This window comes from Panulirus ornatus, chromosome 59, assembly GCF_036320965.1.
Source record: "Panulirus ornatus isolate Po-2019 chromosome 59, ASM3632096v1, whole genome shotgun sequence".
Taxonomy (NCBI): Eukaryota; Metazoa; Arthropoda; class Malacostraca; order Decapoda; family Palinuridae; genus Panulirus; species Panulirus ornatus.
In genome coordinates, this window is record NC_092282.1 from 10,061,487 (window position 1) to 10,078,986 (window position 17,500).

Consider the following 17,500-nt stretch of genomic DNA (forward strand, 5'->3'; position numbering starts at 1 on the left):
AAGGCGTCCAGGGCACAACAAAATGAAGCAGAGGTGAAATTGTTACAATCAGAATGTTTGCTTGACGCCTTCACTACGTACGTATACAGCGTTCTAATCGCGTCTTTTGGCATAGTCTTCCCATGCAAATTGAAATTGCTCGGGGGGGAAGCAATAGAAAACGGGGCGTTGAATGACTGGTCAAAACAACAGCGATATATATATATATTTACCTTTTCTGTCCAGAGTTTAACAGGAAAGAGAGGAGTGTCATAAGATCACCTCTCGTATGTTGACTAGTTCTTCATAATACATGTATGTATAACTAGAGACAACACTCAATCCAAAAATGTTTATATATATATTTATATAATTCATGTCTCTTTTCCCTAAAGCTAAACCATTTATGTACAAGATTGACGCTGGATGTGACCAGGGAAAAAAAAAATAATAAAATGTCTAGGATGTGACGATCTCACCATTACAGTACCGTCATATGAATTATGCAGTACAACGACAACCATCATCATCATCATCATCATCATCATCGCTGGGAATCATCAGCGAAGTAGAATCTTTGGGAAATTACGAGATAATGAAAATGGAGAAGCAGTGGATGAGTGGAAATGTGTGTCTAATTTTACGAGTATGTACAACTTAGCGCAAGCTGTGGAGACCAGCACACCTTGATTATATATGTATATATATATATATATATATATATATATATATATATATATATATATATATATATATATATATAAGTTCTTAGTGTGGGAGATGATCTCTACACGTCTCGGAGTTTCCATTACAGTTGTGTTACCCATGATATTCTTTCCTCATAGAAAACGAGAACATCATCCGTTTACACATATATAAATAACTATCAACAGATTATTTTTCTCCCCCTTCAGGGATATCCATCCTTTTGTGCCCTAAGCAGGTTGTTCCAGAACACGTCATCTGTTCATTTGTTCCTCGCAGAACATGCGAGAGAAACTGTGTCATAAATGTTCCAGAACGGAGGCTGGATTTTGTAATGTTCTCAACCCAGCCCACAACGACAGTAGGTGCGGTTTCATGAGAGCGAAGTGCGAGAGTGGGCAACACTAGTGTAGTACTTTCCCAAGAGTGACGTACACTCCTTTCTCGAGTTACGATTTGCTGTTCGTGAAGGAAGAGGTGATTTCTGGATTCGTTTTTCTAAGGCCAGTCACTCACTGGCAGGCCTAGGTCATCAGTACATGGCGACATGTACTGGCATTCATAGATCAGTGTCCACTGCGATAGATATCTTCTTCTTCCTGCGTAAATTACCGGCGCCTTAATTGTTTTTTTGTTCGATTTAAGCTCCGTCCCTTGTGACTATAAGTTTTCTTCCTTTATTTTCGAACACTCATGACTGGGAATTGGAGCGCATACTGGGCCTAAAAAAGGAGACTCAGTGATGAAAAGTTTTTCCTTCGACCATCAGCACTTACCTATTATCTAAGTTTCCCCCCCACCCCTTAATGTTATCTCCTTTTCTTTCTATCTCCCATGATATGTATGGTATCGTGAAGAAGCCCTTCCCTCGCTCGCTTGTAGGGTCGTCCAGCACACACACAGTGAGGCGTGGAAGACGACGATTCTACCTCACTCCCGAAGGTCGGAGTGGCTGTGGGTGCTCCTGCTGCTTCTGCTGCTGCTGTGGCGTCCTTCCAGGGCTTGAGGCAGAATGGCGTTGTCTCCTCCCCCTCCTCCTAGAGTTCGTCGTAACCCGACTGAAACGCAGTCGTTTTCGACGTGGCGCTCCACGACACTCCTCACTTGGCACTGCGGGAGACATGCTCTATGCCTGCTGGATACGCTGGTGCCATGTAGGTAGGTAGGAGGAGGAGGGCGGAGGAGGGGGAATATATCGTATCCAGAATTCGTGAGGTGCACGTTCCAGTCTTGATCCCCATCGTGAGGGAACCTGTTGCTCAAGATGGCACACCCTCAGCCTGGCACTGCTTCACCTCACATAGCTACACACGCACACATATTCTCTCTCTCTCTCTCTCTCTCTCTCTCTCTCTCTCTCTCTCTCTCTCTCTCTCTCTCTCTCTCTCTATTGTCTTTGGTTCACGCAGACTTTGGTGGTGGTGGTGGGTTTGGGGTTGGGAGGGGAGGCGTGGGGTGGAGGAGGCCACGAGTGCGTCGTGTGTATCCACCCCCACACCTCCTCTCCCTCCGCCCGCAGCTTCAAAGGATCAGATCTTGGTCACGTCTCGCGAGAGCTGGGCGACTCATCAGGAAGGTATGATTTGAGCAAATTTATGTACAGCTTGTGTGTGTGTGTGTGTGTGTGTTAGAATTATTTTTTTTCTATTAGGCCCTCGACCATCTGCTTGCCTTAGGCTCGACTAGTATTCTCGTCTCTGGAACCCCGTATCTGTCTCTTTCATCTCTCTGCTTAAGTCTCTCTGTAACCCTGTCTCTCTGTTTCTTTCTTTCTTTCTCTTTTCTCTCTATGTGCCTACGTCTCTCTGCAATCCTGTGTGTGTCTCTCTCTGTGCCTACGTCTCTCTGCAACCCTGTGTGTGTCTCTCTCTGTGCCTACGTCTCTCTGCAACCCTGTGTGTGTGTCTCTGCCTACGTCTGTAGGGGAGTTCCACCGTGACTGGGTCATGAGACTCGGCTCTGCAGGAGTTCTTGCTGACGACCATTGGACACTTGCATGTCCCACTCGATCAGTCTGCTCGTAACCTCCTCTCTTGGGTTCCCGTCTGAGAGTGGATATTTCCAAAGATCCTTTGGGGGTAAAAAGCTATATATATATATATATATATATATATATATATATATATATATATATATATATATATATATGTATTATGAGCTTTGGGTTCAGATGTGAGTACCGTGGACGCCGTGTCTGGCCTCGCCCTGTGGTAGTGTGATATACTGGTGGTGGTTCAGGTTCGTCCCTGATCTGAGGTTATTGCGGTTGTGGCCGATCTGGCCATAACCCGCGGGGTTGTTGTTGTTGTTGTTGTTGGCTGCCGTTAGGTTGTTGAGGTTATTGTTATTAAGGGTCTGCGTTGTCCCTCCTCCTCCTCCTCCTCCGAGGTAGAGGTTCTGAGGTAGACCTCCAGGCGTAGGGGTGGTCGTAAGAGCTCCTCCTCCTCCTCCTCCTCCGCCTCCGCCGGCGCCTCCTCCAGGAGGTAAGGTGTTGGCCGCCTCGATGCCCCCGGTGCTGCCGTAGAGGCTCTGGGCGGCCCTGGCACCCGCCGGCACCCGCAGGTACGGGTTGCCGTAGGCGGCCGAGTAGCGAGGGTCGACGTTGTTGAGCGCGGCGCCGCCGGAGTAGATCGAGTTGCGGTTGTAGTTGATGGGCGGAGGCGGGGGAGGGTTGTAGTCCCGGGCGTAGTCGACGTACTGCACGTAGCCCCCGCTGTTGTTGTTGGGGCTGTCCTGGGTGGTGTTGGAGGAGTGTTGGAGGAGGGAGGGAGAAAAGAAAAGACATGTTATACCACGCAGCAAACAGATTATCTATCTATCTATCTATCTATCTATTATCTATCTATCTATCTATCTACCTATATATATATATATATATATATATATATATATATATATATATATATATATATATATATATATATATATATATTCAGGTGTCGACGCACCAAGAAATTATGCCAGTAATAATGTACGATTTTAGAGTGTACACACTAACGTTAGTAATTGAATTACGTAAGGAATTTTAAGACAGAATTCTGCCATTTCCACTTACATAAACAGAGAGAGAGAGAGAGAGAGAGAGAGAGAGAGAGAGAGGTACACATATATATGCGTGGATACAAACACATGCTAACAAGTACGTAAACTCACACGATGGCATATACAACCATGTACGCACACACACACACACACACACACACACCAACAACAACAACCCTCCTCTCTCTCTCTCTCTCTCTCTCTCTCTCTCTCTCTCTCTCTCTCTCTCTCTCTCTCTCTCTCTCTCTCTCTCACTCACTCACTCACTCTACGCACCTTCAGGGGGAACATGGGGTCGTGGAACTCCCCGCCGGAGTACCTGAAGTGTCGCCTCACGTTGGCGGCCGCCGTCGTGTCGGTCGTCTCCCAGTCGTCGTGGGAGCTGTAGTCGTCCTCCTCGGAGGGCGACAGGTCGCTGCCAGTCGCCGTCCTGGTCTCCACCTTCAGCACGGAGTCGTGCGTGGACGACCGGTCGCTCGACCGGACGCTGTGCTTCTCCAGCCCTCCGTCTGTGTGCGTATGGGAGGGATTATAACAAACATTATGTAGATGTATAACATACATATGTAGATGTATAACATACACATGTATACACGTATGAGAGATAGCGCTGCCAATAGGTCCTCGATCGAGTCTTTCTCTATGGTGACTGAACGCGCAGCACAGCAGCGCGACCGTACGTACGGACGCTGGTGGGATTGTGATGGGTCAGATTCTCACAGCTCAGGGAGAGAGGGAGGGAGGGTTCATTGGGTTGGTGATGGGTCTGATTCTCACACCTTAGGGAGGTAGGGAGAGTTCGTCATACCGTCGTGTTTAAAGGTCGTGGCGTCATACGTTCGTGAATAGGGGGGTCTTACTGTCGTGTTCATAGGTCGTACAGTGATGTTCAAGGGTCGTACGTTCATGTTTAGGGATCTTACCGTCGCGTTCACAGGTCATATGGAGGTATCCAAGTATCAAAGATAGTATCCAAGGGAAAAAACAAAAAAGGCCTTTCCTTCAAGGCCAACAAAGGCCACTTCTCAAAATACAAGATTTCGTTACACATAAAAGCCATTTTTTCCCCCCGTTCAGCGCCAGGTTCCCCAGCTAGTAATACATATAAAGACACACACACACACACACACACACACACACAATCATCCGTAACTGTAAATTACAAAAAAGAATTTGACATGAAGGGATCATGGCTTAATGATATTTGAACTGTCATTAAGGGTAGATACAGCAGTGTGTATCCAACCGCCCAACCAAACAAGATTATATCACTGCCCATGAATTAAGCTACTGAAAACATCCCGAGAGACAGACTTACGTTGAAGACTAGAAATGAAAGGAATGATTAGAAATCTTTGACACCTAACCTAATCTAACCTAACCTAGCCTAACCTAATCTAGCCTAACCTAGCCTAGCCTAACCTAACCTTGCCTAAGCTAACCTAACCTAGCCTAACCTGCCTAACCTAACCTAACCTAACCTAACCTAACCTAACCTAACCTAACCTAACCTAACCTAACCTAACCTAACCTAACCTAACCTAACCTAACCTAACCTAACCTAACCTAACCTAACCTAACCTAACCTAACCTAACCTAACCTAACCTAACCTAACCTAACCTAACCTAACCTAACCTAACCTAACCTAACCTAACCTAACCTAACCTAACCTAACCTAACCTAACCTAACCTAACCTAACCTAACCTAACCTAACCTAACCTAACCTAACCTAACCTAACCTAACCTAACCTAACCTAACCTAACCTAACCTAACCTAACCTAACCTAACCTAACCTAACCTAACCTAACCTAACCTAACCTAACCTAACCTAACCTAACCTAACCTAACCTAACCTAACCTAACCTAACCTAACCTAACCTAACCTAACCTAACCTAACCTAACCTAACCTAACCTAACCTAACCTAACCTAACCTAACCTAACCTAACCTAACCTAACCTAACCTAACCTAACCTAACCTAACCTAACCTAACCTAACCTAACCTAACCTAACCTAACCTAACCTAACCTAACCTAACCTAACCTAACCTAACCTAACCTAACCTAACCTAACCTAACCTAACCTAACCTAACCTAACCTAACCTAACCTAACCTAACCTAACCTAACCTAACCTAACCTAACCTAACCTAACCTAACCTAACCTAACCTAACCTAACCTAACCTAACCTAACCTAACCTAACCTAACCTAACCTAACCTAACCTAACCTAACCTAACCTAACCTAACCTAACCTAACCTAACCTAACCTAACCTAACCTAACCTAACCTAACCTAACCTAACCTAACCTAACCTAACCTAACCTAACCTAACCTAACCTAACCTAACCTAACCTAACCTAACCTAACCTAACCTAACCTAACCTAACCTAACCTAACCTAACCTAACCTAACCTAACCTAACCTAACCTAACCTAACCTAACCTAACCTAACCTAACCTAACCTAACCTAACCTAACCTAACCTAACCTAACCTAACCTAACCTAACCTAACCTAACCTAACCTAACCTAACCTAACCTAACCTAACCTAACCTAACCTAACCTAACCTAACCTAACCTAACCTAACCTAACCTAACCTAACCTAACCTAACCTAACCTAACCTAACCTAACCTAACCTAACCTAACCTAACCTAACCTAACCTAACCTAACCTAACCTAACCTAACCTAACCTAACCTAACCTAACCTAACCTAACCTAACCTAACCTAACCTAACCTAACCTAACCTAACCTAACCTAACCTAACCTAACCTAACCTAACCTAACCTAACCTAACCTAACCTAACCTAACCTAACCTAACCTAACCTAACCTAACCTAACCTAACCTAACCTAACCTAACCTAACCTAACCTAACCTAACCTAACCTAACCTAACCTAACCTAACCTAACCTAACCTAACCTAACCTAACCTAACCTAACCTAACCTAACCTAACCTAACCTAACCTAACCTAACCTAACCTAACCTAACCTAACCTAACCTAACCTAACCTAACCTAACCTAACCTAACCTAACCTAACCTAACCTAACCTAACCTAACCTAACCTAACCTAACCTAACCTAACCTAACCTAACCTAACCTAACCTAACCTAACCTAACCTAACCTAACCTAACCTAACCTAACCTAACCTAACCTAACCTAACCTAACCTAACCTAACCTAACCTAACCTAACCTAACCTAACCTAACCTAACCTAACCTAACCTAACCTAACCTAACCTAACCTAACCTAACCTAACCTAACCTAACCTAACCTAACCTAACCTAACCTAACCTAACCTAACCTAACCTAACCTAACCTAACCTAACCTAACCTAACCTAACCTAACCTAACCTAACCTAACCTAACCTAACCTAACCTAACCTAACCTAACCTAACCTAACCTAACCTAACCTAACCTAACCTAACCTAACCTAACCTAACCTAACCTAACCTAACCTAACCTAACCTAACCTAACCTAACCTAACCTAACCTAACCTAACCTAACCTAACCTAACCTAACCTAACCTAACCTAACCTAACCTAACCTAACCTAACCTAACCTAACCTAACCTAACCTAACCTAACCTAACCTAACCTAACCTAACCTAACCTAACCTAACCTAACCTAACCTAACCTAACCTAACCTAACCTAACCTAACCTAACCTAACCTAACCTAACCTAACCTAACCTAACCTAACCTAACCTAACCTAACCTAACCTAACCTAACCTAACCTAACCTAACCTAACCTAACCTAACCTAACCTAACCTAACCTAACCTAACCTAACCTAACCTAACCTAACCTAACCTAACCTAACCTAACCTAACCTAACCTAACCTAACCTAACCTAACCTAACCTAACCTAACCTAACCTAACCTAACCTAACCTAACCTAACCTAACCTAACCTAACCTAACCTAACCTAACCTAACCTAACCTAACCTAACCTAACCTAACCTAACCTAACCTAACCTAACCTAACCTAACCTAACCTAACCTAACCTAACCTAACCTAACCTAACCTAACCTAACCTAACCTAACCTAACCTAACCTAACCTAACCTAACCTAACCTAACCTAACCTAACCTAACCTAACCTAACCTAACCTAACCTAACCTAACCTAACCTAACCTAACCTAACCTAACCTAACCTAACCTAACCTAACCTAACCTAACCTAACCTAACCTAACCTAACCTAACCTAACCTAACCTAACCTAACCTAACCTAACCTAACCTAACCTAACCTAACCTAACCTAACCTAACCTAACCTAACCTAACCTAACCTAACCTAACCTAACCTAACCTAACCTAACCTAACCTAACCTAACCTAACCTAACCTAACCTAACCTAACCTAACCTAACCTAACCTAACCTAACCTAACCTAACCTAACCTAACCTAACCTAACCTAACCTAACCTAACCTAACCTAACCTAACCTAACCTAACCTAACCTAACCTAACCTAACCTAACCTAACCTAACCTAACCTAACCTAACCTAACCTAACCTAACCTAACCTAACCTAACCTAACCTAACCTAACCTAACCTAACCTAACCTAACCTAACCTAACCTAACCTAACCTAACCTAACCTAACCTAACCTAACCTAACCTAACCTAACCTAACCTACCTAACCTAACCTAACCTAACCTAACCTAACCTAACCTAACCTAACCTAACCTAACCTAACCTAACCTAACCTAACCTAACCTAACCTAACCTAACCTAACCTAACCTAACCTAACCTAACCTAACCTAACCTAACCTAACCTAACCTAACCTAACCTAACCTAACCTAACCTAACCTAACCTAACCTAACCTAACCTAACCTAACCTAACCTAACCTAACCTAACCTAACCTAACCTAACCTAACCTAACCTAACCTAACCTAACCTAACCTAACCTAACCTAACCTAACCTAACCTAACCTAACCTAACCTAACCTGACCTAACCTAACCTAACCTAACCTAACCTAACCTAACCTAACCTAACCTAACCTAACCAACCCAACCCAACCCAACCAACCCAACCTGACCTAACCTAACCTAACCTAACCTAACCTAACCTAACCCAACCTGACCTAACCTAACCTAACCTATCCTAACCTAACCCAACCTGACCTAACCTAACCTAACCTAACCTAACCTGACCTAACCTAACCTAACCTGACCTAACCTAACCTAACCTAACCTAACCTAACCTAACCCAACCTGACCTAACCTAACCTAACCTAACCCAACCCAACCCAACCTAACCTAACCTAACCTAACCTAACCTAACCCAACCCAACCTAACCCAACCTAACCTAACTTAACCTAACCCAACCCAACCTGACCTGACCTGACCTAACCTAACCTAACCTAACCTAACCTAACCTAACCTAACCAACCTGACCTAACCTAACCTAACCTGACCTAACCTAACCTAACCTAACCTAACCTAACCTAACCTAACCTAACCTAACCTAACCTAACCTAACCTAACCTAACCTAACCTAACCTAACCTAACCTAACCTAACCTAACCTAACCTAACCTAACCTAACCTAACCTAACCTAACCTAACCTAACCTAACCTAACCTAACCTAACCTAACCTAACCTAACCTAACCTAACCTAACCTAACCTAACCTAACCTAACCTAACCTAACCTAACCTAACCTAACCTAACCTAACCTAACCTAACCTAACCTAACCTAACCTAACCTAACCTAACCTAACCTAACCTAACCTAACCTAACCTAACCTAACCTAACCTAACCTAACCTAACCTAACCTAACCTAACCTAACCTAACCTAACCTAACCTAACCTAACCTAACCTAACCTAACCTAACCTAACCTAACCTAACCTAACCTAACCTAACCTAACCTAACCTAACCTAACCTAACCTAACCTAACCTAACCTAACCTAACCTAACCTAACCTAACCTAACGTAACCTAACCTGACCTAACCTAACCTAACCTGACCTAACCTGACCTAACCTAGCCTAACCTAACCTAACCTAACCTAGCCTAACCTAGCCTAACCTAACCCAACCTGACCTAACCTAACCTGACCTAAGCTAACCTAACCTAACCTAACCTGACCTGACCTGACCTAACCTAACCTAACCTAACCTAACCTAACCTAACCTGACCTAACCTAACCTCACCTAACCTAACCTAACCCAACCTGACCTAACCTAACCTAACCTAACCTAACCTAACCAACCAACCTGACCTAACCTAAGTTAACCTAACCTAACCTAACCTAACCTGACCTAACCTAACCTGACCTGACCTGACCTGACCTAACCTGACCTAACCTAACCTAACCTAACCTAACCTAACCTGATCTGACCTAACCTAACCTAACCTAACCTAACCTAACCTAACCTGACCTAGCCTACCGTAACCTAACCTAACCTAACCTAACCTGATCTGACCTAACCTAACCTAACCTAACCTAACCTAACCTAACCTAACCTAACCTAACCTAACCTAACCTAACCTAACCTAACCTAACCTAACCTAACCTAACCTAACCTAACCTAACCTAACCTAACCTAACCTAACCTAACCTAACCTAACCTAACCTAACCTAACCTAACCTAACCTAACCTAACCTAACCTAACCTAACCTAACCTAACCTAACCTAACCTAACCTAACCTAACCTAACCTAACCTAACCTAACCTAACCTAACCTAACCTAACCTAACCTAACCTAACCTAACCTAACCTAACCTAACCTAACCTAACCTAACCTAACCTAACCTAACCTAACCTAACCTAACCTAACCTAACCTAACCTAACCTAACCTAACCTAACCTAACCTAACCTAACCTAACCTAACCTAACCTAACCTAACCTAACCTAACCTAACCTAACCTAACCTAACCTAACCTAACCTAACCTAACCTAACCTAACCTAACCTAACCTAACCTAACCTAACCTAACCTAACCTAACCTAACCTAACCTAACCTAACCTAACCTAACCTAACCTAACCTAACCTAACCTAACCTAACCTAACCTAACCTAACCTAACCTAACCTAACCTAACCTAACCTAACCTAACCTAACCTAACCTAACCTAACCTAACCTAACCTAACCTAACCTAACCTAACCTAACCTAACCTAACCTAACCTAACCTAACCTAACCTAACCTAACCTAACCTAACCTAACCTAACCTAACCTAACCTAACCTAACCTAACCTAACCTAACCTAACCTAACCTAACCTAACCTAACCTAACCTAACCTAACCTAACCTAACCTAACCTAACCTAACCTAACCTAACCTAACCTAACCTAACCTAACCTAACCTAACCTAACCTAACCTAACCTAACCTAACCTAACCTAACCTAACCTAACCTAACCTAACCTAACCTAACCTAACCTAACCTAACCTAACCTAACCTAACCTAACCTAACCTAACCTAACCTAACCTAACCTAACCTAACCTGACCTAACCTAGCCTAACCTAACCTAGCCTAACCTGACCTAACCTAACCTAACCTAGCCTAACCTGACCTAACCTAACCTAACCTAACCTAACTGAACCTAAGCATATCATTAGAGATTGTAAAGATTACCTGGAAAGTAACATGCGCCTCCGGTCTTCGCTCTTGCACGTGGAAGACGACACATATATAAAGAGAGAGAGAGAGAGAGAGAGAGAGAGAGAGAGAGAGAGAGAGAGAGAGAGAGAGAGAGAGAGAGCCGCCGCCACCAACCTTTGTATCCCTTGCCTTTCTTCTTGAAGAGGACGATGATGACGACCACGACGATGAGGAAGACGATGCCGCCGATGATGGCCACCAGGGTCGTCACCAGGGGCAGGCTCTCTGTTCGGGGTGGGAGGGAGACGAGGAAGACGAGGTTAACTGTATGTGGGAGGAGGAGGGAGGAGGAAGAAAGAAGGGGAGTGGAGGGTGAAGGGAGGAAAGCTCCCCTCCCCCAATGGCAGAAATCGTCTCTGAATCTCATGATCGTATTAGTATCATCATCAAGAAAGGTGGCTATTAAGCAGTTATGTGAGCAGCTCCAGCTGGCTTCAGGTACGTGCAGAATTCAAAGCATGTGACTACGGAAGGATAGTCCAGCAGTGATCCAGGGGTTAGATGTGATGTTCTAACATCAAGGGGAGTGGGAAGGAGGAGTGTAGGCACTAACTACTTCACTGTATATACTTTAATTCACCCATAGCCGTTTTCTTTGGCAACAATCCATCCGGAAATACGAGACATGAATGAAAAACGTAAAATGATACTTCGTTCTGTTAGAGGAAATAACACTACTATTAGCGTTTTCCACTTCGTAAATCCCTGTCGTTCCAGGCCTTACGTTATACTGCATGGGTGATCGGGATGTCACGGTTGTGTGGAGACGTCAGGTGTGTGTTTTGTTATCATGACCGATATCGCATAACGACCGCTGATAAGGCTTGTCGTGGCCACTGACATGGCCGAGTGTTGCCAGGTAGCCCGGGGGGAGACGCCCTGGCTCACGCATTATACCATCTGAGTTGTTATTGATAACGAAGTGTGGAGATCTGCAGGACGACGTACCTCGCGCCCTTTGGAGGAAGACCTGGCCCGGGAGGTGTATGTGGACAGAGGAAACTCAACAAGGAGCCATTGCCAGAGTTGCAGGAGGTCATTTTGGTACACTTGCAAAGAGGTTTTTAACTTTCATCTTCATTACACCCTAAAGAGGCAGTTGGGGTTCTAACTGCCCCTTGTCAGAAGAGCAGGTTGTTCCTGATGGAGGGGCTGCAGTGTGAAACTAAACAGCAACGAAGGATTCTCGTGGGGAGACGAGTCGGTCTCTCGGTTGCTGTCGACAACGAAAGGGGGAATGTGACGTGGGCGAACATCCCGAGCAACGAGGTCATTCTACTCCGTTTTGGTAGAAGTGCCGGGAGTGGGTCAATGCACGAACGACACTGCTGGCCATATGTGGAAAAAAGACACCAAGTGCACGTAGCAGACCCATGACGGTGATACGTGTGTCAGGGGTGTGGGCATGGAAGAGCCAGGTACACACAACAGAGAGAGGTGCAGGATTTATCCCCCAAGCAACACCCATTGGGGGACACTGTGTGGGGAAAAGAGGGCCCGTGGGAAGGCTGTGTGGGCTGCACGCCCCAACTTTATCAGGAACCATCTTGCTTCGAATCGGAACTGACCACTGAGACCTCTCTCGTAAAGCTTCTGGGAGAGTGAGGTTCCATTGACTTCCTTGCTTCACAGTCTCGAACCTCAGCCAGCGTCGAGCTAATCCAGCAGTTTCAAGTGAGTCCTCAAAGTACAATAGAACTTCCGACCTCTTCCAGCAAGGGAAATGCTCACGAAACTTCTTGGAAAACTTGCTCCCGGTGGATCGTTCACCCACCACCCAGTATCCTGATTCATCCAGTGTACTTAACCCCATTTGAAAGTTCTCAAAAGAAAGGGTATGTTGGAAGTCAGTCGAGACGCTGGCTCACCTTCTTATGAGAGAACTGCCACATTCGTAGTCACTGGAGAGTTTAGCAGACTTGTATAGGGGAAGACTGTGTAACCAGTGTGCTTGACGACCCTCACTTCTCAAGACAAAGGAAACTGATTCGAATCCCTTGGAACAATAGGTCAAAATTGTACAAGAGCAAAACGCTCATACACTGAAACAGAATCTCGGGGAAATTTAGATGGAGATAAATCACGTAGGGAAAGTCCATCTTGTGTGTCCATCAACCGTCCCAGAAGAATATAAGCAGAGCAACAGACAACGTCAGTCAGAATTCAGCACGACACAAACCACACAAACACAACACAGCTGCAGCCAAGACGGTTGCTCAGATGCAAACAGTTTCTGACACTCACCGTCCAACGACCATACAGTCGAGTCAGAAAGAATTCATCGCACTACAGTCACGATGTACTTTCCTTGTCTTTAAGCAGAACAAGACAATTGAACAATAACTCCTGACTGCTTCGGGTTCGAGCAAGCTTCGCATGGGTCAACGAAACTTTCATCTACACTGATGGACGACAACACAGTTAGCACGTTGATGGAGGTGACTCTAGAGCTACCGGATCCTACACAGGGACTGGGCCACCACTCAGGATCGTAGGAGTGGATTGCACTGGGACGTCCACGGAAAATCCACCTCCTCCAGCAGACAGACCTGTGTGACGGAGGACTTGTTCTCTCAGTCCCAGGATTTACCCCAGATCTCGCCCAGACCTTTTGGATGAAGTGTTGTGATGTGTGTGTGTGTGTGTGTGTGTGTGTGTGTGTTTGTCTTGGCAAGGTGAGTGGAGGACAGCGGAGGTGTTCACTACCTTCATTGTAGATGTTGCACCTTATGATATTGTGATATTCTGAATCCGTGTTTGTAGTGATGGAGAGATGGGTGGTGTCCGGAACACTGACGAGAAAGTGTAACATCGCACATACCTGGGGAGTGTAGTTTCTGATATATGTCTGGTGGAATGGAATTTAAGATTGGGCTTGGGAGAAGGAAGGGACTTGTTTGATGTTTGTAAGGTCACTGCAGGGTGAATTTGCTTTGTCGGTGTATTTCTGAAGGAGGTGGAATTTGAGTGTACTATAAGATTATGATGTTAAGAGGCCGAGGTGAGCTTTTTAGTTTCCGCGTGAGAGTGGTTGGTTATAGACTGGTTTAGGTGGAAGGGATCCAGTACTGCAGGAAGGATCTGGGTGCCGAGAATACTGGAAAATTTTGGTTTCATTTTGTGAATCTTTTGTGTCTGTCGGTTACTGAGCTGCTGGCTACTGTGCTTTGTGTGGCTTGTGGCTTTGATGTATTTGCTTTCAAAAAGATCGATGATTAGTGAGATGAGGCGTATATTAGGATGGAGCAAATAGATTGTTTGTAGAGATACCGAGGAAGAAATCATCTTGTGTGTGATCTTCGTGATGATGATTATAAGGTGTGGGATTGAATGCCAGGTGTAGTATGTTCGTGTGTGATACCTAGTGTGAATGGAGTTATGTCGAGTGGGATTGGTCTATCATTTCGAATTATGTGAGGGGTGTAGATTGGATTCATGTATGTTAGGAGTTAAGAGGACGCTCGTGTATTTCTGTGGGGGTCCAGGGTATGTGTGTGTGTGTGTGTGTGCTTTCATCAGATATATAATTTAACAGGAAGAGTACGAATCATTTTTATCTTGCCCGGGGAAAACAGTATAGAGTACAAGCGAGCGTGGCACAAACCTCCAATAATCCACACATGACAACTCACAGACTACCCTCCCCCTCTGGCCGCTTTGATGAACCCCACTCAACACCACCCCAGATTAGTAAACATTTTCATCGACATGTTATGACGCATTTTTGATGCATTCACTTTCCACGTTATCTCTCTTTGATGTATCCCAGGCGCGTGGTATCTCTCTCTCTCTCTCTCTCTCTTGTTGATGTTATTCCAGGGAGAAAAAAAATGCAAAATAACGAGGTCTTTGTACGGCGCCGGGTTTCGGTCGGGAACAAACACTGGGGGGGGAAAAAAAATGTAGTTGACGGAAACGATCGCCAGCGATAAGTAACACCGCCTACCCTGGAGGCTCGAACCCTCGCCAGAATGTAAACAAGACTCGATGACAATAACCCCTCCGCTATTAGGCAATTTTTATTTTTTTTCATGGAGTCTTTAACCATGATATTGAACGTCTAACTTTGTTTTTTCAAGTGGATCTAAGATTTTTTTTTAATATAAATATACTTGAGCTTCTTTAAATGTGTAATTGCTTGAATAATTTGAGATACGATTGTACAATGATATACCAGATTCTCCCTTTGTGTATTGTCATTGCTACTGTTATTGGAGGTTGTGGGAGTGTGCGCAAAGTGGGAATCATTCCTAACAGCTCAAGACGATCGATTTGGCTAGGTCTTCGGTGAGGCCATGGTTGGGCTATGCTAGGCTAAACTACGTTAGGTGGTAGGTTATGCTCGGCTAGGCTAATTTAGATAGATCGGGTTTTATTAGGTTTTACGACATATATGATCATGTTGCTCGACGTGATTCCGAAACTGCGCAACTCCCAGCAATGTGCAGAAAACTCGTGTTCACTACTGTAGAAATTGCGAATGAAATGATATAGCAGTTCCAGCCTTTGAAAAAGACATATCTTACACATCGTACGTGTGAGGATATAAGTGATTCTATATATTTCAAGTAAGACTTGAAATATTCTTGTGTAGACCAGTCATGCATGACTTTGACCAAAGTGGGTCTCTCTCTCTCTCTCTCTCTCTCTCTCTCGTGGCGTCGCTTGAACACCCGCCCAACGCCGCCGCACTGGTCTCCTTCGGGGGAACTTGGGCAAGTCAGTCGGTTGTGTACATGCCGGCCAGACACCCCACCAGGACTTCCCTCCTTCCCTCCCTGCCTACCTGCCTGCCTTCACCGTCAGGTGGGAGGGGGGTTAGGTCCTCACTGTGATGTGAAGCCACTCCGATGTATCGCAAGAAATTAATGTCTCTATTTTACCGACTTCTATCTACATCACTGCGATATATATATATATATATATATATATATATATATATATATATATATATATATATATATATATATATATATATATTCTTTTTTAAAGGTTTCTTAAAGAAACGCTGCTCAGAAGCCGTCTGTGTACCGTAAGAGACACAGCGGGTGTCAGTAATGACTGTCATAAAGATGGAATCGCCCGTTCATTTTTCCCTTTGGTAAGTATCGAGAGAAAACGATTTTTTTTTTTTTTTGAGGAAGGGTTAAGTTTTCTGACACAAACTTTGAGAAATGACGTAACTCCACTCAAGAATAGATTGGCGTCGAAGATTATGTCACGTAGTGATTGAAAGTGGTTTATTTTTGGGGGAAGTTTTTATCATCTCCAACCAGAGTAAAGTCGTTCAGTGAATGAGTTGTATTTCAGACGAACGAAATTGGGATGGATTTTCATAATAAGAGTTTATTGGTGTTTGTCAAAAACATATTGTGTATAGTTTCACTCCTCACCTCTACTACTACTGCTACTACTACTACTACTACTACTGCTACTGCTACTACTACTACTACTGCTGCTACTTCTACTACTACTACTACTACTACTACTACTACAACTACTACTACTACTACAACTACTACTACTGCTGCTACTACTACTACTACTACTACTGCTGCTACTACTACTGCTACTACTACTACTACTACTACTACTACTGCTGTTGCTTCTACTACTGCTGCTACATCTGCTACGACTGCCCTTACCGCTATAATCTCCTGGAACAAGCCAAGTACACAGACAAGCAACTATCATCTCTTTAGTAGCAAATGAGAGATTGTAGTTCCATCGACTGACCTCTGAATGCTATTCTAATGGCCATTTCCTTGTCCAAGTGGCACACTGTGTGGAATATATATATATATATATATATATATATATATATATATATATATATATAGAGGAAAGGATCACAATTTTGCGCGTGATCAAGATATTCCTATGAGTCCACGGGGAAAATGAAACACGGAAAGTTCCCAAGTGCACTTTCGTGTAATAATCACATCATCAGGGGAGACTCAAGAGAGACATGTAACAGTCAGTTGATATACATCGAAGAGACGAAGCTAGGACGCCATTTGGTAAACATGTGTCATTTTCCCCGTGGACTCATAGGAATATATATATATATATATATATATATATATATATATATATATATATATATATATATATATATATATATCAGGAATGTTAGATAT

The 17,500-nt window shown here is 43.9% G+C and overlaps 1 protein-coding gene and 1 long non-coding RNA gene across 6 annotated transcripts in view; one reads left to right on the forward strand and one right to left on the reverse strand.

Annotated features, from left to right (window-relative positions):
* Window positions 1–17,500, forward strand: part of LOC139767331 (uncharacterized) — a 137,508-nt gene that overhangs the window by 37,299 nt on the left and 82,709 nt on the right. The gene's annotated exons all lie outside the window — the stretch shown is intronic.
* LOC139767330 (irregular chiasm C-roughest protein-like) overlaps window positions 1–17,500 on the reverse strand; it is a 97,610-nt gene that overhangs the window by 79 nt on the left and 80,031 nt on the right. For 2 of the 5 annotated variants that reach the window (XM_071696645.1, XM_071696646.1), the window contains exons 11-14: window positions 17,097–17,141; window positions 11,475–11,585; window positions 4,003–4,235; window positions 1–3,417 (exon numbers count right to left, since the gene is read on the reverse strand). The exon at window positions 1–3,417 is cut by the window's left edge and continues 79 nt beyond it. In XM_071696645.1, the coding sequence (XP_071552746.1) occupies window positions 2,851–3,417; window positions 4,003–4,235; window positions 11,475–11,585; window positions 17,097–17,141 (956 nt within the window). In that variant the 3' untranslated portion in view covers window positions 1–2,850. The remainder of the gene's footprint in view (window positions 3,418–4,002; window positions 4,236–11,474; window positions 11,586–17,096; window positions 17,142–17,500) is intronic. The other 3 variants (XM_071696647.1, XM_071696649.1, XM_071696648.1) reach the window with 3 other exon arrangements.